At 39.0% G+C, this 17634-nt stretch overlaps 1 protein-coding gene across 8 annotated transcripts in view; it reads right to left on the bottom strand.

Annotated features, from left to right (window-relative positions):
* Window positions 1–244: 244 nt before the first annotated feature.
* Window positions 245–17634, bottom strand: part of ppfia2 (PTPRF interacting protein alpha 2) — a 352206-nt gene continuing 334816 nt past the window's right edge. For 7 of the 8 annotated variants that reach the window (XM_063057742.1, XM_063057746.1, XM_063057743.1 and 4 more), the window contains 4 exons: window positions 13116–13184; window positions 10786–10936; window positions 9819–9909; window positions 245–1623 (listed from right to left, as the gene is read on the bottom strand). In XM_063057742.1, the coding sequence (XP_062913812.1) occupies window positions 9851–9909; window positions 10786–10936; window positions 13116–13184 (279 nt within the window). In that variant the 3' untranslated portion in view covers window positions 245–1623; window positions 9819–9850. The remainder of the gene's footprint in view (window positions 1624–9818; window positions 9910–10785; window positions 10937–13115; window positions 13185–17634) is intronic. The other variant, XM_063057744.1, reaches the window with a different exon arrangement.

The following is a 17634-nucleotide window of genomic DNA, read 5'->3' as shown; positions in this document are numbered from 1 at the left end:
AATACAGTATTTGTTGTTATCTGGCTGAGATTAAGATTGTTATAATATGAATGGATTAGATGGAAAAGCAGTGGAAAAATGAGTAATTGTTGTTGTGACTGCACTTCCCTGAAGAAACTCCAAATCCAATTTTGAACAATTTTTGAAGGACTTAATAAATCCTGTCATTTACATAAAAGGTAAGAGATATTAACCAACCCATTTCACAATGGTTCACTGAAGTGACTTTGAAGTAGATCTTATCAGTGGCACTCTTTATTGACAGTGCAAAATAATTGGATCACCATTAACTTCGACTGTAAACGAATATGGGACTAAACAGAACGTGTTTGTTCATACAAAACAGCAAAAAAATGCAAAGGGAAATAACTAAAAGACAGTTCAAAAAGCTGAGGTTTAAGCAGCTTGAGCTTGCAACCAGAATATTAAAGCTATCACAATTTTCTTCAAATTTCTACAAAGAGTAACGATATGAGAACAAATAATACCACAGCAGGCAAGAAACTGGATCAAATGGCTGATATTTTACATACTTTCATTTGCATAACATTCTGTCTTTCAGTTATTTCTTCTAATAAAGTGAATTTAACAGTATAAAGTCTTTACAAGGCAAGCTTGGCAGAAGCTTGCAGGTAAGCTTAGAGTTCAACAAATGCCAAGTTATAAAGACAAAAGATTTGTCATAAACAAAGGTCAACACCAAATATACCAGTCTGCGAAATTTTGGCTCACATCTTTAGATCATAATAGCACAATTATGACAGAGCTGCAAAAGAAAACTTGATCCACAAGTCAAATTAATAGTGGACTGCAGAATAGGTTCAGGAAGAAGGTTCACCATCACATCTTTTAAATTAGCAGTTTAGAAGAGAGGGATCAAAATGTTTTTTTTTTGTCATCTAAGTACAGTCTCATCACCTTACAAAAGCCCAGAGAAAAAAATCTGCAATGTAAGGTTTTCAAATATTTAACATTTGGATTGTGGCAGGATTCCAGCTTCAACTGCATGTTAGAAAGTTAGGAATATTACTGAAATTACAGTCCAAACTGCATTGTTTTAGTAAATTTCTGTAAAAATGGTTTTCTGTATTAAATATCACAAAGTCTATGGTGGGTGATGAGATACAAACAGCAGAATTATTTGACAATGAGTGTGTTCTGATTAAAACCACATGTAAATTCTGTGCAGTACTTTTGTTTTTCTATAAAATATTTATATACATATACATACAACATAAATATATATAAAGAAATCCATACACAATACATATGTTCAGCCAATATTATACAAGACGTTTTTGTAAACTGTGAGTCAAGAACAAATGACATGATACGATGGTGCTAAAACATGTCCATTCCTACATTGTGATGTCTGAAAAGACTGAGTGCAGTACTTTTCTGTCAAACATTTACTGAACAGTATCAACTCAGTTGATATTGAAATATAATAAATTGACATTTATGAATTATAACCATCCATAAGCTAATTTCTTTACAAAAACATTGTTGCACTTTGAGAATGTACTTTTAGCAATATCCAATTCATTTAACTGGCAAATTGCTGTTGGTATTGTCAGTCTTCAAAGCCAATGGAAGTTTTTGCATACGGGTATTGGCCAAATGCTGAAAGATAGAAAGTTAATATTACATTACAAAACACTTTGAAGCAAAATCAAACATTTTGAAGAGCAGTCAATAAATTCATTAGCTTTGGTTTTGGAGTATTAATACATTGTTACATTTCATCACAATCGGATTACCTTATGAAAACTCAGAACAAAATTCTTTTATAACAGGTTTTCATCATTTAGCATCTGGATAGTGGCAAAATTCCAGCATCAATAGCAAATTAGAAGATTATGAATATTACCAAAATTACTAAAATAAAATGTGGTTTTGTTTGGAATCAGTTTTCTGGCAATGTTTCCATACAGAGATCCTTCGTACTTTGATTGCATGCAGCTGCCATCATTTAGCTGCATAACTCACACAGAAAGGCTAAGAGGGATATTGTCCCTTTAGACATGTCACTGCTGCAATGGATTTAATTGTTGCCATAGAAGTCAATAAGGCAGAGGAGGGTGAGCAGGATCCCTGCCTTACAGAATACAAGAGATTTTGGTGGATGAAATCAACGTTAGGTTGAAAAGGCCCAGCAGGCCTTCCTAATTAGGAGAAGCTAGCAGCAGGTGCTAGTTGAGCTCACCTTAAGCAGTGAGACTCTGAGAAATACAAAGCAATTCAACAAAATATATGAAAATCTCATTAGATATATCCTGCCAAGAGTTGACTTCTCCTCAAACATCCTTTAACTACAACACTCAGACATATTAGGCACACATCACACATACTGCTTCATGTAATGTAAATTGGACATCCATTCATGGATCTGCTAAGGCAAGAATGTCACTGGTGGATAAATAATAAAGTTTCCTCTGCATTTCGAGTCAAAACTATGAGGACTCATTAGAAAGTGCAATCTACAGTACTGTGCAAAAGTCTTAGGCACATTTACAAAAGTTCTGTAAAGTGAAGATGCTTTCAAAAATGGTGAAATGAAAGGTTTCTGAATATCAAAAAAATACTATAAAGAATAGTAAACAGTAAAAACTAAATCAAATCAATATTTGGTGTGACCACCCTTTGCTTTTAAAAGTGTATCAGTTCTCTTAGGCATATACTGAAGTGCAGCTATATAAGTAAATCGGCTGGTTCCTTCCAAGTAAGCAGCTTGGAGAACTTGCCACAGTTCTGCAGACTTTGGCTGCCTTGTTTGTGCCTGTCTCTCCAGATAATCCCAATTAGCCTCGATGACCATGAGATCAGGGCTCTGAAGAGGCCATACCACCCAAAACCATTTAAAAAAATGTAGGATGTCTAAGACTTTTGCACAGTACTGTACTTGATCTAGTAACAATTTTAGAATGGAAACTGGGATCCATATAGATACTGGGTCTGTGCTGGCCTTTACTAAAGGAGGCTCAAATCACTGCACCAGTTCCTCAAAGCAGCATCCTCAACTCAACCATCATCAGCTGCATTTTCAATGACATTCCTTCCATTCCTGAAATGGGATCCTGTACTGTTCAATTCCATTTGCACACCAGTCTCTTACCACTGATTTCCCACCTGGCATGTATCCTTGCAAGGACAACAAGTGGTACACCTGCCCCTACATCTCCCTCCTACCATTCAAGGCCCAAAAATGTCCTTCCAGTTGAGGTGCCACTTCACCTGTGCGTCTGTGTCCGTGCTCCCAGTGTGGCCTCTGGTATCTCGGTGAGACCCAATGTAGATTGGGAGACCACTTCACCGAGCATCTACGCTCCATCTACCAGAAGAAGCGGGATCTCCCAGTGGCCACCTATTTTAATTCCATTTCCCATTCCAATGCTGATATGTCAATCCACGGCTTCTTCTACTGTCGCGGTGAGGCTACACTCAGGTTGGAAGAACAACACCTTATATTGTGTTGGGACAGCCTTCAACCTGATGGCATGAACTTCAATTTCTCGAACCTCCCGTAATGCTTCCCCCCCCTTCACCATTTCCTATTCCTTTTCCCCTTTTTCCCTCTCCTACTTTATCTCTTGCTTGCCCATCGCCTCTCTCTGGTGCTCTTCCCATCTTTTCTTTCTTCCATGGCCTTCTGTCCTTTCCTCTTAGACTCCCCTCTTCTGCTCTGTATCTCTTTCATCAATCAACTTCCCAGCTCTTTACTTCACCCTTCCCTCTCCCGGTTTCACCTATCATTTTTTTGTTTTTCCCTCCCCTCCCCTCCCCCCACCTTTTAAATCTACTCATCTTTCTTACTCCGGTCCTGCTGAGTTCTTTCAGCACTTTGTGTGTGTTGTTAAGTTCTGATAGTAGGTGATTTTAAATTTCCACATATTGACAGAGACTCTCCTACTGTAAAAGGGCTTTATGGGGAAAAAGTTTGCCAAATGTGTTCAGGAAGGTTTCCTTAATCAGTAACTAGAAATCCCAACTAGAGAGGGTGTGATACTAGATCTCCTATTAGGGAATGAGACAGGGAGATGACAGAAGTTTGCATCTAATGGTCATAATGCCATTAGTTTCAAGGTAATTATGGAAAAGATTTGGTCCTCGGGCTGAAATTTTAAATTGGAGAAAAGCCAATTTTTATGCTATTAGAAAGGTTCTAGCAGGTTGTTTTCTAGCAAAGGTAAGTGGGAGAACTTCAAAAGTGAAATGTTGAGACTATAGAGTTTGTAGGTTCCTGTCAGAATATAAGGCAAGGATAACAGATTTAGGGAACCTTGGTTTTTGGAAGATATTGAGGTCCTGGTTAAGAAAAAAAAAGAAGTGCATAGCAGATGAAGTTTGGCAGGAACAAATGAGGTACTTCAGGAGTATAAGAAATGCAAGGGAACATTTAAGGTGGAAGCAACACACCCCAAATACTGGAGGATCTCAGCTAGTCAGCAAGCATCTATGGAAATATATAAGCAGTCGACATTTTGGGTCGAGGCAGGGTGAGGTTTCGGAGGATTAGAGGATAGATAATGTCATGCTGTTCTTTAAGAAAGGCTCTAAGAATGAGCCAAGAAATTATAGGCCGATGAGCCTGACATCAGTAGTAGGAAAGGTATTCTAAAGGACTGACTAAAGACCTATAAAAAGTATTCACCCCCTTGGTAGTTTTCATGTTTTATTGTTGTACAAGATTGAATCAGTGGATTTAATTTTTCATTTTTTGACACTGATCAACTGAAAAAGACTCTTTCATGTGAAAGTGAAAATACAATTATTTTGTATTTTATATTTATAATTAATTTAGATCTAAATTAAGTACAAATATAAAACAGAAAATAAATGATTGTATAAGTATTCACCTCCTCCAAGTCAGTATTTAATAGATATGCTTTTGGCAGCAGTTATAGCCTTGAGTCTGTGTGGCTAGGTCTCTATCAGCTTTGAACATCTGGACCCTACAATTTTTCCCCATTCTTTACAAAATTGCTCAAGCTCTGTCAGATTGCATGGGAGTCATCAGTAAGCAAGCCCTTTTCAAGTTCAGCCACAAATTCTCAATTGGATTGAGATCTGGACTCTGACTTGGCCATTCCTGGACATTAATTTTGCCGTTTTTAAGCCATTCCTGTGCAGCTTTGGCTATATGCTTGGGGTCATTGTCTTGCTGGAAAACAAATCTTCTCCCAAGTTGCAGTTCTCTTGCAGACTGTATCAGGTTTTCCTCCAGGATTTCCCTGTATTTTGCTGCATTCATTTTACCTTCAACCTTCACAAGCCTTCCAAGGCCTGCTGCAGTGAAGCATCCCCACAGCATAAGGCAGCCACAACCATACTTCACAGTAGGGATAGTATTTTTGATGATGTGTGGTGTTAGGCTTACGCCAAACATAGCGTTTAGTCTGATGGTCAAAAAGTTCAATTTTGGTTTCATCAGACCATAGAACCTTCTTTCAGCTGACGTCCGAGTCTCCCACATGCCTTCTGGCAAACTCTAGCCAAGATTTCATGAGAGTTTTTTTCGACAGTGGCTTTCTCTTTACCTCTCTCCAATAAATCTTCGACTGGTGGAGTACCCGGGCAACATTTATTGTATGCACAGTCTCTCTCATCTCAGTCACTGAAGCTTGTAACTTCTCCAGAGTTGTCATAGGTCTCTTGGTGGCCTCCCTCAGTAGTCTCCCTCTTGCACTACTCAGTTTTTGAGGACGGCTGCTCCAGGCAGACTCACAGCTGTGCCATATTCTTTCCATTTCTTGATGATTGGCTTAACTCTACTGCAAGGGATATTCAGTGACTTGGAAATTTTCTTGTATCCATCTCCTGACTTGTGTATTTCAATAATGTTTTCACAGTGTTACTTAGAGTGTTCTTTTGTCTTCATGGTGTAGATTTTGCCAGGATACTGTCTCACCAACTGTTGGACCTTCCAGATACAGGTGTATTTTTACTACAATCAATTCAACTGCGCACAGGTGTGCAAAATCAGATCTCCATTTAACTACTTATGTGACGTCTAAAACCTATTGTCTGCACCAGTGATCATTTGGTGTGTCATATTAAAGGGGGTGGTGGTGGTGAATACTTATGCAATCAATTATTTTGTGTTTTATATTTGTAATTAATTTAGATCACTTTGTAGAGATCTGTTTTCACTTTGACACGTAAGAGCCTTTTTCTATTGATCATTGTCAAAAAAGCTAAATTAAGTTCACTGATTCAGTGTTGTTATACAATAAAACATGAAAACGTCTGGGGGTCGGGGGGTGAATACTTAGCACTGTAAGTACTTGGAAAGACAGAGTCTGATCAGGGTAGTCATTATGATTCTGTGCGTGGTAGGTTGTGTCTAACTAGTCTTAATGAGTTTTTCAAGGAAGTTACTAGGAAAGTTGATGAAGGCAAGACAGTGGATGATGTCTACATGGACTGTAGGAAGGCCTTTGACAAGGTCCTGTATAGGAGATTGGCTGAGAAGGTTCAGTCACTTCACATTCAAGATGAGGTAGTAAATTGGATTAGACATTGGTTTCACGGGAGAAGCCAGGGAGTGGCAGTGACTAGCGGTGTGCCACAAGGATCAGTTCTGGGTCCGTTGTTGTTTGTTATCATCCAGATCATTGATATAGATTATGTGGTAAATTGGATCAGCAAATTTGCAGATGACACCGAGAACATGGCTGTAGTGGATAGTGAAGAAGACTATTAAAACTTTCAGTTTTGCAGTCAATAGGAAAAGATGGAATACGAGGGTAAGCAAGCGAATAATGTTAAAAATAACAAAAGTTTCTGCAGATACATAAAGAGTAAAAGAGACGTGAAAGTAGATATCAGACCACTGGAAAGCGATGCTGGAGAGTTAGTGATGGGGAGTGGGGTTGGGGGGAGATAAGAAAATGACAGATGAACTAAATAAGTGCATCAGTGTTCACTGTGGAAGACACCAGCAGTATGCCAGAAGTTCAAGAGTGTCAGGGGACAGAAGGAAGTGAAGTTGCGTGGGGAAAAGGTACTTGGGAAACTGAGGTCACCTAAACCAGATGGTAAACACTCCAGGGTTCTGAGAGAGGTGGCTGAACAGGTTATGGAGGTATTAGTAATTATCTTTCAAGAATCAATAGACTCTGGCATGGTTCTGAAGGACTGGAACATTGCAAATGTCACTCCATTCTTCAACAAGGGAGAGAGGCAGAATCATAGGACAGCTAGTCTGACCGCAGAGCTTGGGAAGATGTTGGAGTCGATTTTTAACGATATAGTTTCGGGGATCTTGAAGACACAATAAAATAGGCCGAAGTCAGCAATTTTTCTTCAAGTGAAAATCCTGCCTGACAAATCTGTTGGAATTCTTAGAAGAAATAACCAGCAGGATAGATAAAGGAGAATTGGTGTATGTTGTATACTTGGAATTTCAGAAGGCCTTTGACCCCACAGTATTACAGGAAATATACTGGTATGGATAGAGCATTGGCTGATTGGTAGGAGGCAAAGAGTGGAAATAAAGGGAGTCTTTTCTGGTTGGCTGCCAGTGACTAGTGGTGTACCACAGGGGTCTGTGTTGGTACTTCCTTTTAAGTTATATGTCAGTGATTTGGATGATGGAATTGATGGCTTTGTGGCCAAGTTTGCGGATGATACAAAGGTAGGTGGAGGGGCAAGTAGTGTTGAGGAAGTGGGGAGACTGCAGGAGGACTTAAGACAGATTAGGAGAAAGGGCAAAGAAGTGGCAGATGGAATACAGTTTTGGAAAGTGTATGGCCTTGGAATTTGGTACAAGAAATAAAAGCGTAGACTATTTTCTAAATGGAGAAAAATCTCAAAAATTCGAAGTACAAAGGGACTTAGCAGGTTCGGTCAGTGGTGAGGAAGGCAAAGACAATATTAGCATTCATTTCAATAGGACTAGAATATAAAAGCAAGGATATAATGTAGAGGCTTTATAAGGCACTGGTAAGGCCTCACCTGGAGTATTGTGAGTAGTGTTGGGCTCCTTATCCAAGAAAGGATGAGCTGACATTGGGGGTTGTTCAAAGGAAGTTCATGGGAATGATTCCAGGAATGAAATGGTTGCCATATGAGGACAGATTGATGGCTCTGGGCCAGTACTCACTGGAATTTAGAAGAATGAAGAGGGAGCTCATTGAAACTTATCAAATGTTGAAAGGCCTCAATAGAGTGGATGTGGAAAGGATGTTTCCTGTAATGGGGGAGTCTATGACCAGAGGGCATGGCCTCAGAATAGAGGGATGTCCATTTAGAATAGAGATGAGGAGGAATTTCTTTAGCCAGAATGTTGAATTTGTCGCCACAGGAAGTTGTGAAGGCTATATCATTGAGTATATTTAAGGCAGAGGTTGATAAATTTCTGATTAGTCATGGCATGAAGGTTTATGGGAAGAAGGCATAAGATTGGGGCAGAGAGGAAAGTGGATTAGCCGTGATGAAATGGTGGAGCATACTTGATGGGCCAAATGGCTTAATTCTGCTCCCATATCTTATGGTCTTATGATCTCGACCAGCTGGAAAAATGGCAGATAGTATTTCATGTGAACAAGTGTGAGGTGTTGCACTTTAGGATGACAAGCTGGGGTAGGACTTAAACAGTGAGCAGTAGGGCACTGAGGAGTGCGGTAGAACAGAGGGATCTTGAAAGACAGGTCCATAATTCTTTGAAAGTGATGTCACAGGTAGATAATTCATAAAGAAACCTATTGGCATATTGGCCTTCATAAATCAATGTACTAAGTACAGGAGTTGTAATATTATAAGACATTAGTGAGGCCTAATTTGGAGCATTGTGTGTAATTTTGGTCAATTACCTACAGGAAAGATGGAAATAAGATTGCATGAGTGTAGAGAAAATTTACAAGAATGTTGTCGGGACTCAAGGACCTGTGTTATAGGGAAAGGTTGAAAACGTTAGGACTTTATTCCCTAGAACATAGAAGATTGAGTGGAGATTTGATACAAGTATAATTATCAGGGGTATTGTTAGGGTAAATGCAAGCGGGCTTTTTCCACTGAGGTTGGGTGAGATTACAACTAGAGATAGTGGGTTAACAGTGAAAGGTAAAATGTTTAAGGGGAACATGAGGGGAAACTTCTTCACTCAGAGGGTGATTAGAGTATGGAATGAGCTGCCAGTGCAAGTGGTGGATGCGGGTTTGATCTCAGCATTGAAGAGGAATTTGGATAGATACATGGATGGGAGGGATATGGAGGACGACAGACCAGGTGCAAGTTGTTGGGACAAGGTAAAATAATAGTTCGGCATGGGCTGCATGGTCTATTTCTATGCTGTAATGCTCTATGACCCTAAACTGTGAATAGAGACAATGAAAAATCATTTCAAATTGATGACATATAGCAGCTCCTGGACTTTTGTTGTGTTATAGATATCATTGTCTAGAAATTATTATTTACGTATTTTGTCACACACAGTCACTGTCATGCTTAGAGATAACCCCAAATTATTTCCCCTGTAAACAGGAACTTAACCTAAGGAAGATGTCTGCATCTCCAGAAATTCTTCACTGTCATTGTCTAAGGACCAACAAATCCTTTAACTAAACGGCTGGGAGTGTGGTGAATAGTTTTTAAAAAGTCAAGGCCATTATTCTAAACCTCACAGTTTTTGAATCTAAATAGCAAAACCAGTCTGTATTTAGTTTTTAAATTGACAAATGAGGTGCGTTTAAACTGATGGGCATAATTATTCAAGCTCTTTCAGTGTGCAAAACTTATAAATTTAAATAATATATTTCCCAGGAAGCCATGTTAATATTATTGCCATGACAAAGATAAGTAAGGAACTTGATATTTACCACAAGACATTACTGTTTAATTTCTCTGGATGTCAGCAAGAGTAAGTCCGAATAGTTGAGTTGTCTATTCTTTGAATTCCTGATGAGGCAACTGGAATCACACAGGTGATCAATTAAAATAGCAAGTGGACTTACAAGCTGTACCAAAATAACACGCATCTCAAAACTGAACTTGCACACACAAAATTTTGAAAATAAGCTGATAATTTACAATCAACAACAGGAATTCTGCAGATGCTGGAAATTCAAGCAACACACATAAAAGTTGCTGGTGAACGCAGCAGGCCAGGCAGCATCTCTAGGAAGAGGTGCTGCCTGGTCTGCTGCGTTCACCAGCAACTTTTATGTGTGTTGATAACTTACAATGATTAATTCATTTTGTTTTGGGATGCTTAATTGTTATATCTGAGATCAGAGGCAGTTGCTCGATTGATTTGACAGACACATCCTTCCTTTGTTCACTCTCCTTCAACTTTCAAGAGTGTAAAGTCAAAGTGAAATTTTGATCATTTCTATTTTGTAACTTTTGCCTACAGACTTAGAAATAGATGGGAGATTCATCTCTGGATTTCTCCCCGGGGTTATGATATGCAGTCTGAAGTTGCTGTCTTCAACTATTTATTTACTCATTGCACCTTATACATGCATAATTGCTTACTCACTGCAGCTAACTGGACAAAAATGTGCCATCCAACTAAGTTTTTAAAAATATATACTTACAAATTTGTAAAGATTTAGATATTAAGCTGAATTCATTGCACAGGAAGCTTGTTAATAATAGGAAGTGAAAAACAAAACAGGGTTCAATCACTAAATTCTTAAACTAGGGCTGTTGTTTTTAAATCAACACCTAGAATGATCATAAATTTTGAAGTAAATTGAACAATTTCATTATGTTGGAGAGCAGTTCAACTTGAATTTGGCAAGGTAGGCATAAAATGTATAAATTAATATTTTTTTTACAAACCATCAGAGGATCTTTTTGTGGAAGTTGTTGTTAATCTGAAGCCTGCAGGAAGTGTCTCAGAAGATCCTGGCATCATGCTGATTCCATGAACTTCACGTGGAGGGAACTGTTTTCTCCAAGAAGGCCCTCGCTGAAAATTTTTCTCATTAGTCTTGTGATAACATATGAAGAAAATAGTACAATAATATTCTTTGAAATACATTGGTATGTTGCTTTGCCTTCCCTGCCCGACATGAACTTTCATCCATGAAGAATTCCCAGGGCAATTCACAGGAGTATTATAAAACAAGAATTTACACTGAAGAAATTAGAACAAATGACTAATTTTGATCTAAGTGATAGGAAATTAAGATACATATTAAATAAGACTGAAGTAGAGAGGTACATTCTTGGCCATTACATGTCATAATTAAATCAGGGATTACAAAGAGCATAGACATTTTGAAAGATTATATATAGGACTAGACATTATAGAAATAGGGTGAGGCCAGATCACGAAAGGGTTTGAAAACCTATCTTAAAATTAAGACCAAATATTGGTCAGCAGCACAGAGGTGAACGTGACTTCCTGTTATTAGGACATAAGTAGCAGAATTTTGGATAATCTCAGGTTTATGGGGAGCTGAATGAAGGCAGCTAATCAGTGAGTGTTTAAAAAAAAACAGGGCTATTGGGATCAAAAACATTCATGAAGATTTCAGCAAACAAATTAACTGGGTTTGGGCAGAATTAGGAAATGTAAGTCTTACTGATGACCCAAATAATTTGTTCCAAATCTCAGTGTAAGATGTAATTTAATAAGGAATAGCATGGTTCAGTTTCAGATAGTAAGCAGGAAGAATATTGGAATGAGTGGCTGGAGAACTGTTTCAGTGGTTTCTGTGCATCCAAAATAAGAAATTTACCATGCCAAGATAGGAAAGGGGTTGTGGTAAAATAAATATCATCAACATTCATGTGCAAACTGATTCTTTGTTTTCAGATGATATTATTAAGGGACAGTATGCATATAAAATAGTAGATCAAGAAATAAATTCATGGGGAACCTCAGTAGTTACATTGTGTGTGTAAAATGAGGAGCTTTTGCTGGTGATTCTTTGCTCTGACTGAATAGCTAAGAAGATAAGATGTGGATGTGATTGATAGTATAAAGGAATGATTAACCATATCTGATTAACATTTTATAGTTGAATTTCCATTGAAGTAAATACACTTCCTTTGAATCATACATCTCTAAATTACTAAAAATGACAAATAGAAAATATGCAGATTTCATTTATAATATGATTGAGATAGGCAGGTGAATTCCTTAGCAAATATAAAATAAGACCTTCCAAAACATTAGTTTCTTGTGCTGAAAAGTCTGGTTTAAATTTTGGACCCCCCTTAAGGAACACAAAGAAAATTGATTAATGGAAACTGCCATACAATCATATCTACACAGTTGATTCCAGTTAATTGGACCATCGGTTAATCGGGCAGCTGCTTATTTGAGGCAACCCTGAAAAATGAAAATTAAATTGAGAAAATAGTCAGGATTCCCTTCGTTTATTTGGGACACCTTGTGGCTTAACTGGGGCAGGAGACTATTGCCGAACAGGTTCTAACTAGCATCAGCCACTTGCACTTGTGTGGCAATTAGATGCTACACCATGTTTAGAGTGAATGTTATTTAAATAGCATCACTTGTGTGTATGTGTGTTCAAAAAGCCGTGATTTTTGTCACTGATAGTTGACAATAAATAAGCAGTAAGATAATTTCGAATTGTTTTGCTCACTGAGGTTTCAAGCATTCAGTCTTGGAGATGACAGAAGCAGCTGAGTGAAAATGAAACAACTTCATCAACAAGTGAGGAACTATGAAGGATTTCAAGGTATCAACATTCAAAGTGATTGTTATAAAGAAAATAAAAATTTGGAAAATGAAAATAAAGGCAGTTCATCATCTGTACTAGGTGCCTGTGCTTATTTTGTTTATTGTGTACACTGGATGACTTCCTCCATTGATAACTATTAGGAACTAATACACAGTTTTATAGTACTGTATTACTGTTGGTAGTGTTTGCATTTGTTCTGTATTTCCTTTAATACATAATTTGTTACTCAGATTGTTTTTTTTATACCTGTTTTACTATTTCTGTGAAACTTTGGCTAACTGGGGCAGCTGTTTAATTGGGCCACAATATACTGGTCCAGATGTGTCCCAAATAACCTGAATCCACTGTATAAAAGGCTCCTTTATTAATGAATCTAAAAAATAGACAGCAGAAAAGATTTATAAAAATATTAATTTTATAAAATCATGCAGCAATGTGTGGAAAATTACTTACATCATCAAGAGTTCTTTCTGTTCCTAGTGCAAGAAGGTTGTTATACTCTCTTTCAAGAACTTGTCTTGCCTGAACAAAGGGAAGATTTTACTTAATGGCTTAAAATGCAAATAAACAAATGAACCATTTCAATATTAAGCCATATTCAAGCTTAAAATTGAAGAGTTATATTCAGGAATAATTTTACATTAAACATAAACAAACAGCAGATATGCAGTTTTCTTATATATTTACCATCTACTCTGGCACAAGTGGATAAATATTTAGTCCACAGGAAAGTTTATTAAAGATTATTGTGTCTGGTCAGGGGATCAGTAGAATTCCAGATACATTGATAAGGCACTGAGAATGGATAGCTCTAGAGATCATTGTAAAGAGCTTCTGCAATACTACATTCAATGACCCATAATTACTCTCATTGGACACATGTGTACTACTATGTCCCATTTGACCCCTACTGTAACCCTCACACCTACATTTCAGTTTATACACACTCCTAGTTATTTCATCCTGACAACCATATATCCAAAATCAAAGTGTGATGTTCACTGACACAGTTTTATTGCTTTGGTGGGATTAGAGAGTTCAAAAGTGAACGTAGCAGGAGCTAATCATGGGATGTCAGGCTCATCCATAAATTGGAAAACCCCATGGAGAAGGATGACAAGAAGCAAGTGGAGCTAGCAGAGTAGAATCCTATCAAAAAATGCTGCAAGAGGGAGGCCATCTCCTGATATGCTGCCACTGACTCTCAACAGCACTTCACTCCACTAGTTCTATATCCTGGCAGGAAGGCAATAAAGGCCGACCTTGACACAACATCATTTGGGATTTGTCACTTGAGGTACCATGCCGAGATTTCAAGGAGCATTATGATGAAAAAGACACATTGAAGGTAGCACCATTTAACCTTATAAATACATCCTGCTTTGAAAGAGGTACAGTGTAGCAGTAATTTTGATTTGCTCATAATAAATCAAAGAAAGATACTTTTGGAAATATCTGTTCTCATGATATAGAAACAAAACATTTTGGAAATGTTATCTCTGTTTCTATTTCAACAGATGGTGCTGTGTTGTAACTGCATGATGTGGGAGCTGGTGGACCCCATTCTGGTTCCTGTTGACCACATCTGCAGCAAGTGTTGCTCAAGCTCAAAGATAATAACTTTGAATCTGAGCTTCAAACACTGCGATGCATCAGGGACACTGCGTTACCTGGACACTGTATTTCAAGAGGCAGTCACGCCCATTAGATTAACTACTTCAAATTCAGTCTGTGGTTAGGGACCGGGGGTATGACTGCAAGTGAGGTAGGTAGGGGGATCCAAGAGACGGTGCTTGAGGAGTCTGAGCCCTTGAGCTTGTCTAATGGGTCAGCTTCCTGCTCCCTCATGGATGGGAGTGGGGGCTGTAGGAAATATGTGCAATCGAACCGTGACATTGTGATTCAGAAATCATTCAAGAGGGTGTGAGAAGAGAAATGTAATTGTAATTGAAGATAGCATTGTCAGGGGAATAGAGACAGAATTATCTGTCGCAAGGATCAAGAACCTTGAAAGCTGCATTGGATGTCTAGTGTCTGGGTTGTCGAAGTCCATGTGGATACCAAGAATGTAGGAAGAGTAAGAAAAAAAGTTCTGCTGAGGGAACTTGACATAGCTAGGGACTAAATGAAAATGCAGCAGCAAACAAAGGTAATGTCTGAATTGTTATCTGAGTCATGTGCAAATTGGCATAGGTTTAATTAAGTCAGAGAGTTAAATGTGTGTCACAAAGATTGGTGTGGGAAAGTGAGTCTGAATTTGCAGGACATTGCCATTAGCATTGGGGAAGGAGGGAACTGTTCCAATGGGATGGGCTCCACATGAACCATGCTGGGACCAGGATCCTGGCTAATTACTTAACTAAGGCTGTGAATAGGGCTTTAAAATAAATAGTATAGGGGTGTCAAACTACCGGCCCGCGGGATGAGTTGGGGGAAAAAATATATTCACGACCATTTATTATGTATCTGTACGGCAGCCGCTCTCTCTCCCACCGCTGTCTGTGCCGCCTGCTGCGCCGGCAGCTTGCTGTGTGTACTTAGAAAACAAGAGGCGGCAGTTAACCATCCACTGGGCATAAGCACCTACCACCCTGAACTGAAGACCACTAGGGTCCCACTTACATCGTCAGACACAGTATAAACACAAGAGTACTCAGGTAAGTAGTCAAGGAGAAAAATATGACAAGTACGCAGGACAACTCAGAACGTAAAAGGTAAACGAGCTTGAAGCAGCTCTGAAAAAACAGCCATCAGTGTTCACCAAAGGTCGAGAGCCTCATGATGGAGCTGTCAAGGCCAGCTATATTATTTCCAACAAAATAGCTACTGCGTCAAAGCCATACTCAGAGGGGGAATTCATCAAACCACGCATGCTGACGGCAGCTGAGCTGGTGTGCCCTGAGAAGAAACAGGCTTTTGGTAATATCAGCTTGTCAAGAAATACTGTGGCAGAGAGAATCGGGGACCTTGCAAGAGATTTGAACAGTCAACTAAAAGACAAAGTGAAGTCATTTATTGCCTTCTCTGTTGCAATTGATGAGAGCACCGACGTGACTGATGTAGCTCAATTGGGAATATTTATTCATGGTGTTGATGTATCTTTGACCGTCACCGAGGAGTTTGTGGCGATGGCGCCCATGACAAACACCACAACGGCGAATGACGTTTTCCCCAGCCTCGTCGAGACCTTGGACAGACTGGGGGTTGACTGGAGTCATGCTGTCAGCGTGGCAACAGATGGCGTACCGTCCATGGTTGGGAAAAAGGCAGGTGTTGTTGGGAAACTCAGAGAGAAAGTTCAGACAGAGAATTCAGAGCAGGAATTCTGGAATTTTCATTGTATTATACACCAAGAGGTGGTATGTATGTAGCAGGAGCCTGAAAATGAACAATGTTATGGATGTAGTAATCAAAACGGTTAATTTTATTAGAGCCAAGGGTCTCAACCATCGGCAATTTGTCACTCTTTTGTCCGCAAGTAATATTGGACGCTGCCTACCCTACCACACTGAGGTCCGCTGGTTGAGCAGAGCGGTTGTGCTCAAACGTATTTTTCAATTTCGTGCGGAAATTGGACTACTCATGAACGAGAAAAGGAAGCCAGTGGCAGAGCTGGATGACCCAGACTGGCTTCATGATCTTGCATTTGTTGGTGGATATAACAGAGCACTTAAATGTGCTTAATGTTAACATGCAAGGTCGCTATAAACTTGTTACGGAATACTACGACAGCATTCATACCTTTCAAATTAAATTCGGCCTGTGGGAGATACAACTATCCCAGAGCAACCCAGCTTATTTCCCCTCTTTGCAGTCTGTGCATATCGCTCATGAGAATAATGACAACATGGACAAGTACAAGGACAAAATATCACGGCTGAAAAGTGAGTTTCAGAATCGTTTCCAAGTCTTCACTCAGCTCGAGAAGGAATTCTAGTTTGCTCACCGTTTGCCGTCAGTGCAGCATCAGATGTGCCAGAGAAACTCAAAATGGAACTAATTGAAATTCAGTGTAACTCGGCTTTGAAATATAAATTTGAGACTGTGGGTCTGGACTCATTCTATCAATACCTGGGACCGATGACAGACTTTGCCTAAAGATCTTTTGCATGTTCGGGACAACATAACTGTGAGCAGGCATTCTCTGTGATGAACATTAACAAATCTAAACTGTGCTCGCAGCTGACACACAGACATCTAAATGACATTATGAAAATCAGAACTGCCCAGAAACTGTCCCTGACGTTGACAGGCTGGTTAAAGCCAAGAGATATCAGGTGTCTGGAAGCAGCAAGTGAAAAATGAGTGACACTGTGCGATGCACTGCGACATGTAAGCACAATGCATTATCAAATATTGTGTGTTATAATATTGTGATTCATCATTTTCTGACTGTTCTATTATTGTAAATGTGATCACTTCAATAAAAATTAGAGGCTGTGTTCATTGTCTGAGTTTGATTGCTGGAAGCAGGTTAATAAAAATTAGGTGCAGTTGTATAGCCTACATTTACAATTTGTTTCATAAGGTCTACATTTGTGTCTGCTAAAGTTCGATTTCAAATGGTTTATTAATGGAAAGGGTGTGGCTCCCAGAACAATCTTAGCCAAAATAGCAAAGTTTTTTCTCTCTCTCATCCCAACTTTCTTGTAGCCTACGACTGTAAGTTAATACCAATCATAAAAATAATGCTTGCTAGGCAATCTTCTTCGTAAGAAACAAAATTTGTGAAGTGAACCACTAGGTAGTTATAGAAGAGACTGAGACACATGAGAGCAGGTTGAAAAAACGAAGGCAGCGAAAGTTGTGGGAACACGCATGCGTGCGCTCGCGTGTGCACAACTGATCCGGCCCGCAGGAAGTCGCATTTTGCCCAATCCGGCCCGTGACCTGAAATGAGTTTGACACCCCTGAAATAGCAGGAGGAGGGATGAACAGCTTGGAAAAGGATTAATAAAATAAAATGGAAGGA

Source organism: Mobula hypostoma, chromosome 9, assembly GCF_963921235.1.
Source record: "Mobula hypostoma chromosome 9, sMobHyp1.1, whole genome shotgun sequence".
NCBI lineage: Eukaryota > Metazoa > Chordata > Chondrichthyes > Myliobatiformes > Myliobatidae > Mobula > Mobula hypostoma.
Note: the sequence above shows the minus strand (reverse complement) of the source record. Positions and strands in the feature narration are given on the sequence as shown.